Source organism: Cydia fagiglandana, chromosome 10 (genome assembly GCF_963556715.1).
Source record: "Cydia fagiglandana chromosome 10, ilCydFagi1.1, whole genome shotgun sequence".
Lineage (NCBI taxonomy): Eukaryota > Metazoa > Arthropoda > Insecta > Lepidoptera > Tortricidae > Cydia > Cydia fagiglandana.
The window spans coordinates 10,013,244-10,029,995 of NC_085941.1; the positions used below are offsets into that span (position 1 = coordinate 10,013,244).

Below are 16,752 nucleotides of genomic sequence, written 5' to 3' on the forward strand. Positions count from 1 at the left end.
TAAATAGGGGTTCTTAATATGGAATACATATTTTGAAAGCATATAAGAACTTTGATTACGCTACAGTAGATATATCAGCTGACAATAAACCTAAAAACTTCGTATTTTGTTCCATCTTTATTTTTAGTATAAAATGTCATAAGTACATTCTAAACATGGAAAACTTCTCAGACAATTCCCTCGGTAATAGGATTATTTTTTACTTTATTCACTTTCTTTACATTTCCGACTTTTTCGTCCACATACTTTTATAGTTAGCAGCTACTTAAAGCTGTTTTCATACCGACGACTCAAGGGAAAAAAACTTGAATCGGGAAAGTAACAAGGTGATGTGGCATCCAATCCCTACCTTCGTTATAGTGAGGGTTTAATGACGATGTAATTTTTGCAGGCTGGATCTATAACATACATACAATACAATATAATGTATAACAATGTATAACATACAGATCGGTTCATAAGAGTTAGGACGAGGTTTTGACTAATCTGTCAATATTTCGTGACTGACAAGTTCATGTAGGTATGGATATGTATCCATACAAACTATCAATTAACGGGTCTGCTACACAACAAGTCGCTAAGTATATAACTGAGTGTGAAAAACTTAGCCGACTAAAATTGATTACCTACGAATAAATTGGCACCTTACTAATAAATCCGCATATTGTGTCACCTGAACTTTAGACTCTAACGTCAATAAACAGTAGGTACCTATATAGTTAAAACTGAACTGTACTAAACAGTTAGTTTCAAGTAAGGTACCTATACAGTTAGTATGAAAATTGTCAAATGTGTATTAGGGACGGATGGGTATTGCCGATAAGATGACCTTCTACATATACTAGCAGAACCATAAGCTTTGTCCTTCTAATTAATTAAATGATGATATTTGATGGTAATAGATTTTATCTAAAAGGAATCATACCTATAATTCCTATAAGAATTATACATTAGAATAGACGCATTTACTATTCGTTATATACGACTTTATAATTAATAAAACGGCTTATTTCACGAATATTAAAAGCCTATTTGAACTAAGCCATGCCGATGCCTCAAAAATAAATACATACAAATGGAAACAATTGTTTACAAGTCTACTAGCATTTTAGGAATAGGCCAATAGTATAGCAATATAAAACGTTAAAATACAATTACAAACATTAACAACGAGACTGAAATATTATATTCCTTTTCATACACGTGCCCTAAGCTTGGCTCGGGACTCGGTTCTTCCAATCCGGCCATTGACGTGGTTTCAATGCCTAAAGTTTCCCGACGTAAACATTCCGCTGAAACCCATCGCCGATCGGGCCCGTTTCCGAACACTTCCAATGTCTATACCTACTATACTTACTGGAATGACCATCTTCCTTCTTATGATGGTAAAGTAGGGGATTCATTGACAACTCATCACGATATTGACGAACTACGCCAGTTAAGGTGAAGGCGCCAGAGTACATTGTTATTTATGACTGAGATTCCCTTGGTATTTTTGTCTTCGCATAGTGTATAACTTACACGTAACGGTTTTGTTTGCATATTTTTCTTATAAAAACACTATTTGTAAAACAATTTTTAAGTACTGATTATACAATTGAAGTACATACACACAGAATATAGGAAATCGAGTCATTATTGTAAGTTACAATAATCGTTACAATTTATAACGTACATTAATGGCCCAAGGCTTAAGTTCACTTTATGATTTCGGCGATTTCGGTGCACAATAAATAATTTAGTGCTATTCGTTTTTGCATTGTCTGTCTATGTCGAAATTTGTTTTCAACTGATATGAACCGAAGTCATAGAGTGAACTAAGTTTTATCTTGCAGATAGGTTTCCGGCGAAAAAATAATTATAATTTATTTATTAAAAGGTTGTTTTACATTTGCATCGCTTTGGCCTTGTACACAAGCGCAGTTCTCGTGTGTTGGTTTTATTCCAATGCTGTTTGCATAGTCTTTATGATCATTAAAATCGGTGTTGAAAAGCTCTTGAACATAAAATAAACCAACTCGATGGTAATGAAATACGCCATGTTATGTATTAACAAGTGCATACCAATTTATTTCATATTTATGAACATTATTACTGATTATTTCGCATGTAAACAACTAAATATAAGTTATTAATTTTATTCTGAATAGTCGTATTTGCTTATATTTTGTAAATATCTGTATTATTGTGATGGGATTTACGATATGAAACAGACATTTAAAGGTATTATCCTCCGAGGATTCAGAGTAAACAACTTGCTCTATTTACTTTTTAATCGTTTTCTAGATTCGCAATTTCCGTTTAGTACCTACTACTTTAGCCGCTTGATCTTTATTTCTATTTTTTACAGACCGACGCAATGGAATTAATCATCTTGTTAACATGATCGTTTTTGTCAAACGCCTAGTAACCTAATAGAGAAATTAGGCTCCATCAAAGTTCATAAAGCACTACTAAGAGGCTATAACAGTCCTGCAAATGCCTCTCCAATCTTGTAACTCACATGGCGACTCGCTGAAGGCGCCACTGCTTTTGTAATAACTTTACATCATCGAGCGTCACGACTTAAGGAGGACCATTCAGATTTTAAACATATGGTATTGATTGAATATTCATATCTGTGCGCCTCTGTCGCAACAATATACGATTGGTAGCTAGATTCATATGTGTTAATATCGAATCAATATATTATTTTAAAATCTGAATGCGCCATACGGCTTAATAGTCGATCTAGCCCGTGGCTATGAAGAGTTTTATAACTTGATTAAGAGTAGCATAAGGACACTGTTGTGAATAAGTTAAGATGTGGCCGTAAACATTTTCGCCGTGCCGACAATCGGTTATCGCCCTTTAAAGTCTAGCTTGTAGTCATGAAGTGTCGCAACTTAATGAAAATAGAATACCATTTGAGTAGGTACATACATGCATTGACTTTTGAGATATTTTACACTAATATCGAACGTCTACGATCGAAGTACGTCTACGTTGGTAATCGGTTACTTTCGACAATGGCGGTAATGGCCGACTACGCGTCCCCTTGGAATTAATTTGTTTAAAGTCAAAAATACCAGTTTCTTCTGCCTTACGCATCATAGTTATACCGACAGTGACTGACTTTTATGAGAAAGAAGATATTACAAGTTCAGCGGGCCCGCTCTCCGTGGGATTGCCAAGTAAATATTCTCATAGACCAGGTACTGTTCTTTAAATTCCCTTTTATTCGTCGAGCCCACTTTGTCTTTTAATTATTCTGTTACTAACTAACATATCTTTGTATGTATGTACCTACTCATATGGTATTCTATTTTCATATGTTTTAGGTACAGGGTTTTACGGCTAGTAAAATTTGCCTTTATATTTACTCATGCTTTTAATCCAACTAACTAATATCATCATCAAACATATAGTAGTATGTTTGTATCGCAATGTTTTTGTTATATTGTTTATACATATTTAAATATACTTGTAGTTCCGCAGTGACTTGGTGTATACTGTCATGCTGTGTAACTTTTTTGAATAATAAAATAAAAATAATAAAATCTATTCTCGAGTACCAGATATAGTGGAATGCACATATTCATTGGAGAAATGACGGTAATGCATCAAAAGCTAATTGCTTTCCGACGGCACTCCGCCACCGTCCGCCGCGCAGTTCGCACGTAATAAACACGACCTCAAGCCGGTCTGGCTAAAAGTTCTGGGTACTAAAATTTCATCGCCTATGCAATAAGCCATAACTACATAATAAACCGTTTGTTTTCGATATTTACACCGACCTTGTTCTTTATTTTAACTTTGTTGGTCTTTAATTAGGTACGACGATCAGGCCTATACTCACATTCGACTCCTTTTAAATTCTTTTTTATTGTTTGAAACGGTATTTGGTCCTTAATTTGTATTTTGTCCGCGTTTGACCCCTGATCTTGTAAGAACCTCTGTGTGTTAGGGCGGCCTGGATCTCATGGGAACCTCCTTTGTCCTTATCTCGCGTTGTATCAGAATGTCGCCTATTATCTCTGTTCCGGGCATTTTCGGCGCTTGTACTCTAGTACCGACGTAGCGACATGTACGCTCCTACCATGATGGATGCGTTTGAGCCGCATATGTGAGGTCCGGTGCGTTAGGTGCCGAGAAAGTTGCTCTTGGATACGCAGCTCCGTGTAAGAAAAGCGTCCAAATATGCAAATGATATCGGTAAATCTATAAAATCATTCGTCGTGCCGCTTGGAATTGAATCGAAGTCAAGACGAAATGTATAAGAAAATTCGTCATATTTTTTCTTCAATTTGCAGCAATGTTATCGAACAATCTGTATGCGTAGTTTATGATCGCACGTCATGTAACTTGTGTTATGGTCCTGTAAATCTGTCATTTTATGGACGCCAAGCTTTAAAGCGTACTCAATTGTTCATTAACCTCGGCATTTATCGATTAATTTGGGGATTTAGTTATTTTCTGTAGGTGGGTCGTATGTTACGTCACATAGTGTAAGGGCTATAATAATTGCAGCGAAGCCTCCTGGTAGTTACATAAATTTTCCAGTGTAGCGTAGTGGGGTCGGCGCAGTCGCAGTCGGTGCCACTTGAAAAATACTCGGATTATAACTTGGGAGCGATCTCCCGACTAGATAACGCCGCTAGATATAAATTATCCTACAAACGGTGGATGCGGCTGATATTAAATAAGAAAGCATGTAATTCACGCAGCTCCAATCTGCCTGCTGTGTAATAAAATACACAATTTTGACAGATTTTAAATAATGACATCCGTGCAACAGGAAACACTTGGAAAGTTTGATTCGAAGTCGCCGAGTCAAATATAATCTGGCAAGGGCAAGCATGTGTTGATTGCGTTTCGACAATTATAATTTTATTGTGTATAACAAACTTGAAACGATGATGTTTTTAATTCTCATTTCGTGACAAAACACGATTACGCACTTTTACAAATATATTATTATAGAAAGTGGTATTATCCTTAACTAAACATAATAAAACATAGAAATTGATCTGTCATAAGCAATCAAATCTATAAATCTTATTAGCCAGTTATCATTATATTTGTAATGTGTAATGTACGTTGAATGTTAGGTAGATTCAGAGGTGCAACTAAATTAACCTCAGAGTTATAAAAATATTTTACAGTTTGAAATAGGTTCGTAAGGAGTCGGCTCGGCATCTGTTTCAAACGATGATTATCGATTAAGTATTGATTCATTTATGAGCAGCGTTATTTTGGAAAGTGGCCGCTGTCACGCCAGGCTCGCGAGGGGCGCGCCACGTAATAAAATGACCAATTATCATTTAACTGTATAGAAGCAAACCAAAGTCTCCGATAGAAATAATTCACTTCGACCTATAATTAGTTCTTATTGTTTTATTTTCTTCATGCGTGAATCATCAATTATCATATTTGGTTTTTCTGTACGTAAGTATCAGTTTCTTCTATTGGTGCAAGTGCAAATTTTTCCGCTCGGCATGTACGTCACAGTTTCACACGCAAGTAGAGGCCGTGATGAGATTTTCTTTGAATTTTTGTTGAATCGTGACTTTATGCATAATTAAACTATGTATTTGCTCGCTGGCGCCACATATCGCCGACTAGTTTCGGTCAGCAAATTTGCATTACAAAGTTCTTCTTTTAGGGTTTTGTTAAATTTAATTTAGATGACTCAGCTGTCTCATTGATTACCATTTTAACACTAACACAGACCATGTAAGCGGAGGTCCTGGTCTTGATTTTAAGTTCAGTAACTTTAATGGACATAAAATACAGAATTAAAATATTAAGTGTGATATTATTTATGATTATTTGTTCATAATATTTATAATATTGCGGTGTTTTAACGGCAATCAAATTTAATATTAAACAAGGAGGTGGCGATCTCATATACAATGAATAATTTATGATGTGGCCTTAAAGAGCTCATTTGCACCGTTTTAGATGGTAATGTCGATGATGGACTGAATTGTAAATTCTGTTTGGATGCAACTTGCCTTCTTCGCTGTCGCTGGAGGGGGCTTTTGATCGGAAATTGAGAGCTTAATGAAGTACCTATTGCAGACGTTACAATTTTACATGACAAGACATAGCTGCAATCACCCATAAACAAGTCACGCCTTTTAAATATTATGTAGACATAATATTTAAAAGGCGTGACTTCTTCTTGTAACTGCTTTTTGTATAAAGAGGAAATCCTGTCACAAAACATTACAACAATTCGAATCATTAGACCACCCTAGCAAGTTATTTAAGGAAACATCTCAAAAATGTCCGAGCAGGGGTTTGAGGGTTTGAGGCCGCTCTCCGACCCTCGCGGCAAATATGAATTATTTGTTTCGATGAAAACAAACATATTTCACAAAATTGGCAGGAATGCAGCCGATCGGCAGAAACGCCTTGTAATTCCGAGACGCCCACTGATCTGATCATGCGGTTTGAGGTGTAAAAAAATCGATAAACGCGTGGCGACACGCTGCGATCAATATAATGATAATATTTCATTTCGAACATGACGGTTGCCATAGATTTTATGTTTTTTTAGAAAATTCAATTAAAAGTTTAATGGCGAAAAAACCGTTAGGATGCTTTATATTTAGTGTAGTAGTAGTAATTTTGTGACACACGTTATCGAGTTCCCATACGGCTTTTACATATTCATCTTACATACTTTTATGTAAGCCGACTTTAAATATTGTAAACCTCTCTTAACATGTCTTATGGCAATATACAGTCATTGATTTTGCTTTATTTGTTTCCAGATTTATGGATACCATTGACGAGTTCTTGGGAAAAGACTGCGGTGAGTCAAAATTTGTGCGCTTACTGAATGTGTTAACGCTTTTGGTTACCTAATTCTGATCTCTTGTAGCACTTAATGCGGACTTATTGCTTTGCGGTTTTTGTCGTTGGCCGTACAAGTCAATAAAGCAAAACTTGGTGTGTCGAGCGCAGGTATGAATATATTACAAAATCGATACACTACGCATTCGATATAAAGTTTATTGGCCATTATTAAGAAATGCAGGTTTAGGTTATACTATTTCAATTAATCAATTCTATCTATTTCAATTAATATGTTAATCATTAATGTAGAGTTCTAATATATATGTATATCGATGTATAAAAGTAGTTTCTTAGAAATATCTTAATTACCTACCTACATGAAAAATTAGTAACTGAATGTAGTATATGTTGAAATAGAAGAAACGTCAAATTGTTATAAAAGACATGCTTTCGGTGATATGGTAATTTTAACACATCTTTGTATGTTATGTGAATCGCAATTTCCTTGATATAGGTATAAATGCTAGACGGTCTGTTCTTTAGTGCTAAAAGTATTCTCGTAGAGTACAATGTTAAAGTGATAGATTGTTATTGAAATGCACCCTCGCCGTTACCTCTCTCTGTGCACGTGTTAGAAATGTTAGAACCGCGACGGAGCTGGCGTCCCGTTCCGCGTGGGAGTCGCTCGCGATGAGGTGTTAATGCACGCCCATTGCCTAATTGTATTGCTTTACGAGACCACCATAAAGAGCATCGTTCAGCGAAGTCTTTATAGACACTAATCGTTATTCCATTGTGCTTCTTCTCGAACAACTATGGCCTAGTGTCGCGCCGGCGTGAACACGGCCATATAATTTTGTTGGATTGTACATTAAAGTGTTGTGCAATACGATTGTCATGCGTTTAAACTTACACTGAGTTACGAGATTCCGTGGACCTTGTTGCTTTTATTATTTATATTTTTGTAATTTAACCTCCACAAGGTTAATTTCGAAGAATCATGCTCGAAACTTATTCAATTTAAGTTTTGAAGGGTAAAAGCAAAACCATGTTGACCTTTAGTATTTTCGGCTGAATTATTTTATTAGTTCTTCAGAGTTTACTATTACATTGTTGTATGACGCGTTCACATATCTGACGCATAGAATAAACCACTCCCCACAGTGGTTCAATTTACCGCAATCGGTCTGTCACATCAAAACATTTCAACGCATTGTACAGCAATAGAATCTTATCACTGGCGCTGGACAAAACACACGATTTCAATTAAACTCAGCTTCGTTTTAATGAGGAATTTATAACGCATCCAGTCATTCAAGACTTATTAAATTTTAGAGTTGCATCTCATTCGCCGCGTCAGCGATGGGCTTGAAATAACAGGGGGCTCATTTTATACCGGTCTAGGGTACCAGCTCGGGCACTGCCAGCCGCCGCGCTGGGCCCTCGCATCCGGGGTTATCGGCAGCCACGCTTTTAATTACAGTGACACAAATCGTACTTATCGCTGAACTTCTCACGGTGCCCGGCTCAATATTCGGAACGTTCATTAAGTTCTAATTACGAATGGGCGCCCTTGTTTGTCTTGATCACCAAACGTAACTTTTATTAGATTACGTGGGCAGTTTCAATTAATTGTGAGCATACGATAATCTGTCGGCATTTTCGTTAGTAATGGCCGGTTATCGGCGTCGCTAAGTAGATTGAGTGAGACGTATAATATGCGACTGGTTTGCTACGGTTGACTCTGGATGCTTTGGGGAAATAGGTCGCTTCGAGTGGTTTAAACTGTTCTACATCAGACTGATGGCTTTGAGTGTGAATAAATAATTACCAGTTAATAGTTTAATGGGTAATAAGCTGGTTTCCCCTTGACTTTATTCATGATAGTCATGGTAACTTCGAAGTTGATTACCATGGTGTCATAATATTAGCCCTTCGTCATTAATCAGGCCGTTAACTCCATTGCTTTTCACGAATTTCAGTATCGCCATGAATACATCTTTCCGGTGAACGACCTCTGCGTAGAGACCACTTAGCTACGAGTACATTGAACTGTTATAAATGAAAAACTTATACTTAATATCTGCAAAACATTAAATTATCGGGTTCTTATGAGTTAGCTTCATGTAAAACATTTGTAACACACCGCCGCGTGGCAAAGCGACGATATTCATATTTTACGCTTTATCTGCGGGGGAATCGCGCGACTCCTGATTTACACGATATCGCATGGCCGGGAACGCCGCTGCAAATGCTACCGTTTACATCATCGGGGTGGTCTATATGTACGAGTGTTCGCTGTGTAGCTTATTCAATCATGAAATTGTATTACTACAATTTTCTTAAGCGGAATATTGCTTGTTAAAATTTTAATAGCATTTGTTTTGAATATTGCTTTGTTTACTTTTGTAGTAAAATGCAATTTTTAAGTTATGACAAATGTGTTCTGCGAGGCATCTGGCGTGTGTCACAACACTGACGTCTGGCGGTGATAGATGAACCACTCTGCCGTTACAGACAGATGACTTGCCACTTATTGATGTCTCACCGATAGCCGATACAGCTTCTTAAGCAGTATCTATTAGATTCCTCTATTAGATTCGTGATCGCAGTTAATGCTTCCTCTACTGTTTTAACGGCCGGAAACATAATACAAAAAGATATCATTATTTTTGAATAATAACAATTTATGTGGAAGTGTTTTATTTCACTAGTTTTAGAACAACAAAGTTTTATAGTCGCAATGAAAACAGATACGTGGAACTGAAATGACGTTCCTTTCTATAAAATTATTGTGATGACGTCACGCGAAATTGAGTCGGTCGAACCAGAGTTGGGCAGTTTGTTGACATGGAAACTAGATAATATATCGCAGTGCTCGAACAGTTCTGCTGCACCGAGCAGTTTGTACACAAAGTTGCACTTTTGTACTAGAAGCAGTCCCGAAGACAAATGTTTCGGAGATTTGTTTGCCTGTCTATTTCTGAAGTGATAGGGGAGTTTAAGCGTTGTTTGTAATATATGTTATTACTATTGCACAAATTATTAGGTTTCTTTAAAGTTTTACAAAATATCTCATATAATGTGGAGTTATTTTCTTATGTGTTTTCGTCCTTGAGTTACATTGTCATGGAATTGATGTTTGCTGACATAATTTGTAAATTCGATTTCATTTTCATCTTGTGATTTTATCCGTCTTTGTTATTTACCTATGGTACTTTTCTTTGGTAATACCTACTTCAACAGCCCTCTACGGGTATTAAGTTTTTTATTCGATTTTGTGTCGTATGTTGGCATACATATGTTGATTATACTCTGACCACTTTTAAGATTTCCTCCAAACCATAATCATAACTCTCGTATCGATTACTCAAACCTAATCGCTTGCGGTTGCGGTGTCAAGTAAGTACAGTCATCACTGATAATATGTGTGCAGATAGCTGACTGCTAACGAGTACTTGCGATACAACACCTAGAGGCATTCCACCGTCTTCACACTTTGAGCGCCATAACGGCTAGGTTATTATTATTGGTGACTGTCCATTGCATAGACTTTTGTTATTCAACGACTAGTTTATTTATCCTCAAAGCTGTCATTCTGCTGGATCCTAACGCGTGGCGACACAGTTGCTTTGTTAGAAATCTAGGAGTTACTCATAAACGATGAGAGTTGCGTTTCAACATAAACAATATTTGCATTATAATAACTAAGTTTTCTGAAAATGTGTTCACCACACCCCCAACTACTATTGCTTTTAAATATTTATTTATTTATTTATTTAAATATGAAACAAACGGTCATACAAAAAATATTGTTACATTTTCTTCTCTTAATCTAGACCTATAGTTTCCATTTTTATTAAACATTTATTTATATACAAGCACGAAAAAGTACCTATCTTGGCTTAAGTTCAGCTGATTAGTAAGAGGTTACACTGAGTTTGCGAAGTTAAAAGTTAAGTATACATAAAACTCAATGAGATACTTGTTCTACGTTTTCAACAACTATTGAATAAGTATCGACATACATGACATGACATATATTAATACTTACTAAAAATTTTGACAACTTTCGTTAATTAACATATTACTAGTTCTGAATTTTTTTTTAATTGAGTTTATGGTACAGTAAAATATGTCTAAATTTTTTACAATATTATTATCATTATAAAGTGCACATGCTCGCTTAATAAACATATTTTTAGAATAGTTAGTTCTACTACGTGGGGTGGAGAATAAATGTTTGAATCTGTGACGACCTCGGCGTTCTTTATTACCTGGGACTCTTATACATATGTCTTTTAACAGGCTAGGGGCATCAATATGACTATTTATTATTTTATATAATAGAACAGAATCAACGCAGTCTCTTCGACACTCAAGCGACTGCATTTTATGACGGTTTAAGGATTCCACATAATCTTTGTATTCAATACCGCATTTAAAATCAAGTGCTTTTAGGAACTTTTTTTGCAATCTCTCTATCCTGTCAATATGAATGCTGTAATGGGGTTTCCAAACCGCACATGCAAACTCAAGCCGACTTCGTACATAACTGTTATAAAGAATTTTAAGTGTTAAAGTATTCCTGAAAGGTTTACCAATTCGCAGAATCATACCCAATTGTTTAAAAGACTTAGCTAAGATGGAATCGATATGAGGTATAAATGATAATTTGTTGTCCATGACTACTCCAAGGTCACGAATCTCATTTACTCTTACCAGGTCCTGGTTACATAATTTGTAATTAAAGTAAGACAAAGTTTTTTTTCTAGAAAAACTAATAGTATTACATTTGTCTATGTTTAGAAAGAGATTATTTTCTCTACAAAAGCTCTCAAAATTACACAAATCATTTTGTAACAGTTCGCAATCAGAAGAGTTACGAATAACTTTATAAATTTTTGCATCATCTGCATAAAGAAGAACGCAAGAGTGGGAGATACATTTTACGATATCGTTTATATATAATGAAAACAACAGAGGCCCCAAATGGGAGCCTTGGGGAACGCCTGAGCTGATATATTTACTTTGAGAGATAAACCCTGATAGTACCACTGACTGTGTGCGATTTTCTATATACGACTTAATCCAGCGAAACAAATCACCGTGTATACCGAGTTCCCAAAGCTTGCATAATAACGTATAGTGACATATTTTGTCAAATGCTTTGGAAAAATCGGTATACACGGCGTCCACAGAGAATCCGTCATCCATAGCTAGTAATATATCATTGGTGAAAGTTAACAAATTTTTTTAAGTTAAGGCGGTTAAAAAATTTAAGGCGGTTAAGCAAATGAAATATACTACAAAATTATTTACAAGTAAATTATACTACATTCCTATGGTATTTTAATGATATTTAATTGAAACTTAAGTAATGCTCATTCGGTAATCTCAAGAATTTCCAAGGCTTCAAAGACACCAGCGGCCAAGAGAACGATTAACGACAATATATTTTGTTAAATATGTAATCAGTCATGTGATCATCTCGCCGCGCCCACGCCTGCGCCGGCGGCTTGCAATACAATCTTCGAGTACTTGATTTACATGATCAGTCTACTAGCAAATTGTAGGGCGATTTCTTCGATTCTAGAAGTGTCTCTGAATGATGCCCTGTTGACAAGAAGTCTATGTTTTTACCCCTAGAGCTTTCTTAAAAAGCGTACACTGCCATTCAAAATTCACGGACAAATGAATGATCAACGATAAAACCACTATTAGATTATAGGTCTACTCTAATAGTGGTTCCATATTTTCTAAAAATGTGATGCAGTACATCCAGTATCTGCACATACCATAACGGAAGATGCTATTTTAAAACGAATAACGCATGTGATATGTATATTTTCCTTTCAATCGTACAATACAAGCGAATTTGAACAATCACAGTGTAAGATCGTCGTTGAGCCATCGCGGTCGCACGAATGCGTGCGGTAAAATCCTAATAAGCCGATTACGATGTAAGAGGGTCGCGCGTAGGCGAACACTCGTATCGATGTCGGCCACAATGCATCGATTGTCGACAATCGATCTGCGACGCGATGCGTCGAGTGGAGTCTTGTTGCCGCGGCAATGCGACCGCGTAGAACTGCATCTGAACGCAATATGGCTACAATATAAACTAAACGAAAAAAAATACCAATCTTATATTAATAAAATGGATCATAACATTAATAACACGATGTGACGACACAGCGTGCGTATTTCTTACCAACATTACACTAGTAGGTACTAGGTATATACCTAAATCGCTAAAAGGGTTACAAGAGTACCAGATTTTTGGACACTTGGATCCTTGTTACAATGATACCTCCGACATTGCAACTTGAACTCTCGTATCTAGTCACTATATGCGCCATTTGCAGAAATGGGTACGTCAGCAGTAGGTGTACACGATGGCTTCATTTAACTTTGACAATAGTATTACTTATCCTTTAGTTCAGAATGCTATGACCTAGTTGTTCTTCGGAATCTTGAATGTAGTTGATGTAGCTGCATTATTCTAGCTCTCAACGACAACTTCGCAAATTGGTTCCTTGAACTTTGCTGCGAACCGCGAAGTTCGCTTTTGTTATTTATACATAGGACCATTGACGTCACTAAAACCTTTTAAGCCAAATCCGACTATCAAACTGCTTTTGTATACAAAAACGTTTTAGTATTCGTTTGCGCTTCTTTGACACATATTGTGAAACGTTATTATCATAGTTTATAGGCGCCTGTCTGTCCGTTGCCAAGTCTATAGCTGGTCCTTCTATTACGCAATGAGATGCATCACAAATATCGTTATTATAATTACGTAACGCCCTCTTTTGATACCTTTTGTCTGTTTGTCTGCCCGTGCGCACTGTTACCGGTGTTGTGTTTATTGACTATCGAATTTATTACATTTTAAATGTTACAACGCTTTCTATGCTAAGTGCCTTACAAGTAGTTGCATTGTGGCTTATTGTATATCTTCGGTTGCTTCGGTACGATTTACATGTGAATCAGTAACTAATATTAAATGGATTTGATTACCTGTGTGCGGGCCGGTAACTAAAATCGATGTTTCCAAGCATATACTTATTTATATATGTTTAAGTATTTAAAAAATTATATTATGGATGCTGATTTTATAGTTTATACATTATTATGCTATAACGATGTCAAATATGTATGTCTGTCTGTTAATTGCTTGCTTTATTGCCTCGGTCTTGCAGAACTACTAACTATTATTAATACCTACTTATCTTGAGCCATATCACACTAGGGTCCGTGGTATTAGGTATTATCCACAACGAATCTTACCAAAATAGCGATAATATAAGTAGGAAATACCTATGGCTAAATAGTAACGGGTAAGGATCCATCTGTCTTATTTTATTGTCCAATGCCATTGCATCTCACTCTCTCATTAATACAAAATGTGAGACAAAATACACATTGTACAAAAAAATTGGACAGGTGGAATACCACCCTAAGACATCTCACTGAACACATGATGCGACTAGTTCCGATGAGGTCCTTCCTTTAATGTAATTTATGGCACTGTATAAAGCACTGCACAATTGCACATCTGCTACGGCGGTCGCATCAGTAATCACCGCGTTGTTTGTTTCTTTAATTGAAAACGGACCCGCTCGTTAATTAAGTTGCTGGCGAAAGCCTTGATGGATTGTTGTAAATGGAAATCCTTTTTTCTTTTAGCGTGCATTTGCATGTGTAATGCATCAAACGTACCTCTTGGCCGCGGCGTGGGAATTCTGCGTCGACATTGAAGGTTTTGTTCGCTTTTTGTCTCGTGCTAAGACGGGTGACGTGCGTGTTGTGAGATATGCGCGCGCGTTGCCTAGCGCAGGGATTTACGGCTCGTCTCTCTTATTGCCATTAATTCCTCTTGTCACACATGTCATTTGTCTCACGACTTGTTTCTTTAGACGCTTTCAAGGGCCGCGGCGCAGCTGTAAGTTTACTATACAGTTACAGCTTGAAAGCCGAAGCATAAATGTGATTGTGATGACAGTTCTTTACATGACATTGATCAATAATATAACATGAGTCATGTCAAAGAAATTAATAAATAATTATTATAGGACATTTTTACACAAATTGCCCTAAGCCCCACGGTAAGCTCAAGAAGGCTTGTGTTGTGGGTACTCAGACAACGATATATATAATATATAAATACTTACATATGTATATAGAAAACAACCACGACTCAAAAACTACGAGTATGTCAAAAACTACAGTTTAAATGGGATCGCATAAAATTTCATAATAAAGCTAACTCCGTCCTGTATGTCCCTTTTGGTACCTACAATTATATTTCTTACATACTTTGAAAAGTTCTGTCTTAGATGTTGACGGTACTGCGTTGTTAAGGTGCTATAAATTAGTTAACAAACCCGTGGCATGGGCTGATAGTGGCCACGTGAAGCGTAAACGCCTCGTGGCACGCGATGTGGCGCCAACCCTGTAATCTTTACTTTTTACATGATTATTTAGCCACGCGATTTTAGCCGATAAGACATCGACATAAGGTCCACTCGATAAATCCACGAATTACATCAAATCTTAATCCAAAGTGTGACGAATTCTTAATTCTGTGTGAAATCAATGCATACATGTTAATTTGTATAGTTTAAGTATTTGTATTTTTTTGTTTTGTTTATGATCCGGATGCGTTTTATAAACGCTTAAAACCGGATTTACTTGTGGTAGATATAATGATTAATAATTGAAACACGTTTTATTTTAAACGAACTTGAAGCAGATCTGAATTTAATAATCTTAAAATTCGTAAATATTGGAATTTATAAGCTTTATAAGCTAAGTCCGTCGGATAATGAAGTGATGTGTCTATCTATCCGATAAACTTCACTATGTCTGGAATCTGCAAGGATAGTTTAAGGATTTTCAGACACATCTTTTACTTATCGAAGATGTTTTCTCTTATCAGTCCACGCTATAAATATAAATCAATGTCAAGTATGTAATTTATTATACCTATGTGTTTTCCTTATTTGTGCACAACTCTTCGGATTCCCGAAAAAACATGCCTTTTAAAATTACTTGTATTCCACGTATTAAGATGAGAATTGCTTAATGGCTATCTAATTTTTTTTAGAAACGAGTGATGTATATAAAATAAGTATTATTGACTGTCTATGCTATGAAGTCTTTACGCGGGGACGAGGCATGCACGCAAGAAATGATACAATTCCAAACCGCCAACCATCCAGCAATTACCCGCAAGTGTCGCCAAAGTTACCTTCCCGCAGTCTTCCTGAGGAAGTGTCAAACCGCGAGCGCGCTTCCTCCCACCCCACGGGGGTGCGTAGGGGCGCGAGCGCGAGTCAACGACCCCCGCCGATATTTGCGGTGCGATTTTGAAGACGCAAACATGAGGTTTTCGTTTATTTTTCCGCTGAAAGCCAGGGATCGATCGTGGTTCGCTTTGTCTCGGTGTTTTTAAAACGTTTTCGATATGTGATTCTATTTCTTACCAGATTTATGCATGGAAAGTTTTTAAGAATGATTCAAGGCTGTCTTGGCGTTTCTGCGGAAATGAGAAATGTGTCTGTAAATGGATGTTTTCATTTTCGGGTCTGGAATATGGATGTACCTACCTATACAAGCAGGAGAAGAGAGCTTTGCCAAGTTCCGTCAGTACTAATGTCTTCCGTTCAGGCCTAGTTTTAAGTTTTTAAGATGCACTGCAAAGTATAGGATTAACACATGACTATTGTCCACAGACATCCTGATCGGCGTACACTGCACGCATGGGCTCAATAGGACAGGCTACATGGTGTGTCGGTATATGCGCGATCGTCTCGGGATACAGGCCGACGATGCCATCAGCAGTAAGTCTGTTCTTAACAACCTTCATTTGAAATTTTGAAAGTCCTGGGCACATGACAGCCTAGGTTTTCATTCTAGGTTAGCATTCTTGCAACAGAATATGAATCACTACTTAAATAC

General features: G+C 36.7%; 1 protein-coding gene across 2 annotated transcripts in view; it reads left to right on the top strand.

Moving 5' to 3' along the window:
* The window catches only part of LOC134668112 (RNA/RNP complex-1-interacting phosphatase), a 78,417-nt gene that overhangs the window by 59,638 nt on the left and 2,027 nt on the right, over positions 1-16,752 (top strand). The window contains exons 6-8 of one of the 2 annotated variants that reach the window (XM_063525610.1): positions 6,762-6,802; positions 6,910-6,954; positions 16,527-16,634. In XM_063525610.1, the coding sequence (XP_063381680.1) occupies positions 6,762-6,802; positions 6,910-6,954; positions 16,527-16,634 (194 nt within the window). The remainder of the gene's footprint in view (positions 1-6,761; positions 6,803-6,909; positions 6,955-16,526; positions 16,635-16,752) is intronic. The other variant, XM_063525611.1, reaches the window with a different exon arrangement.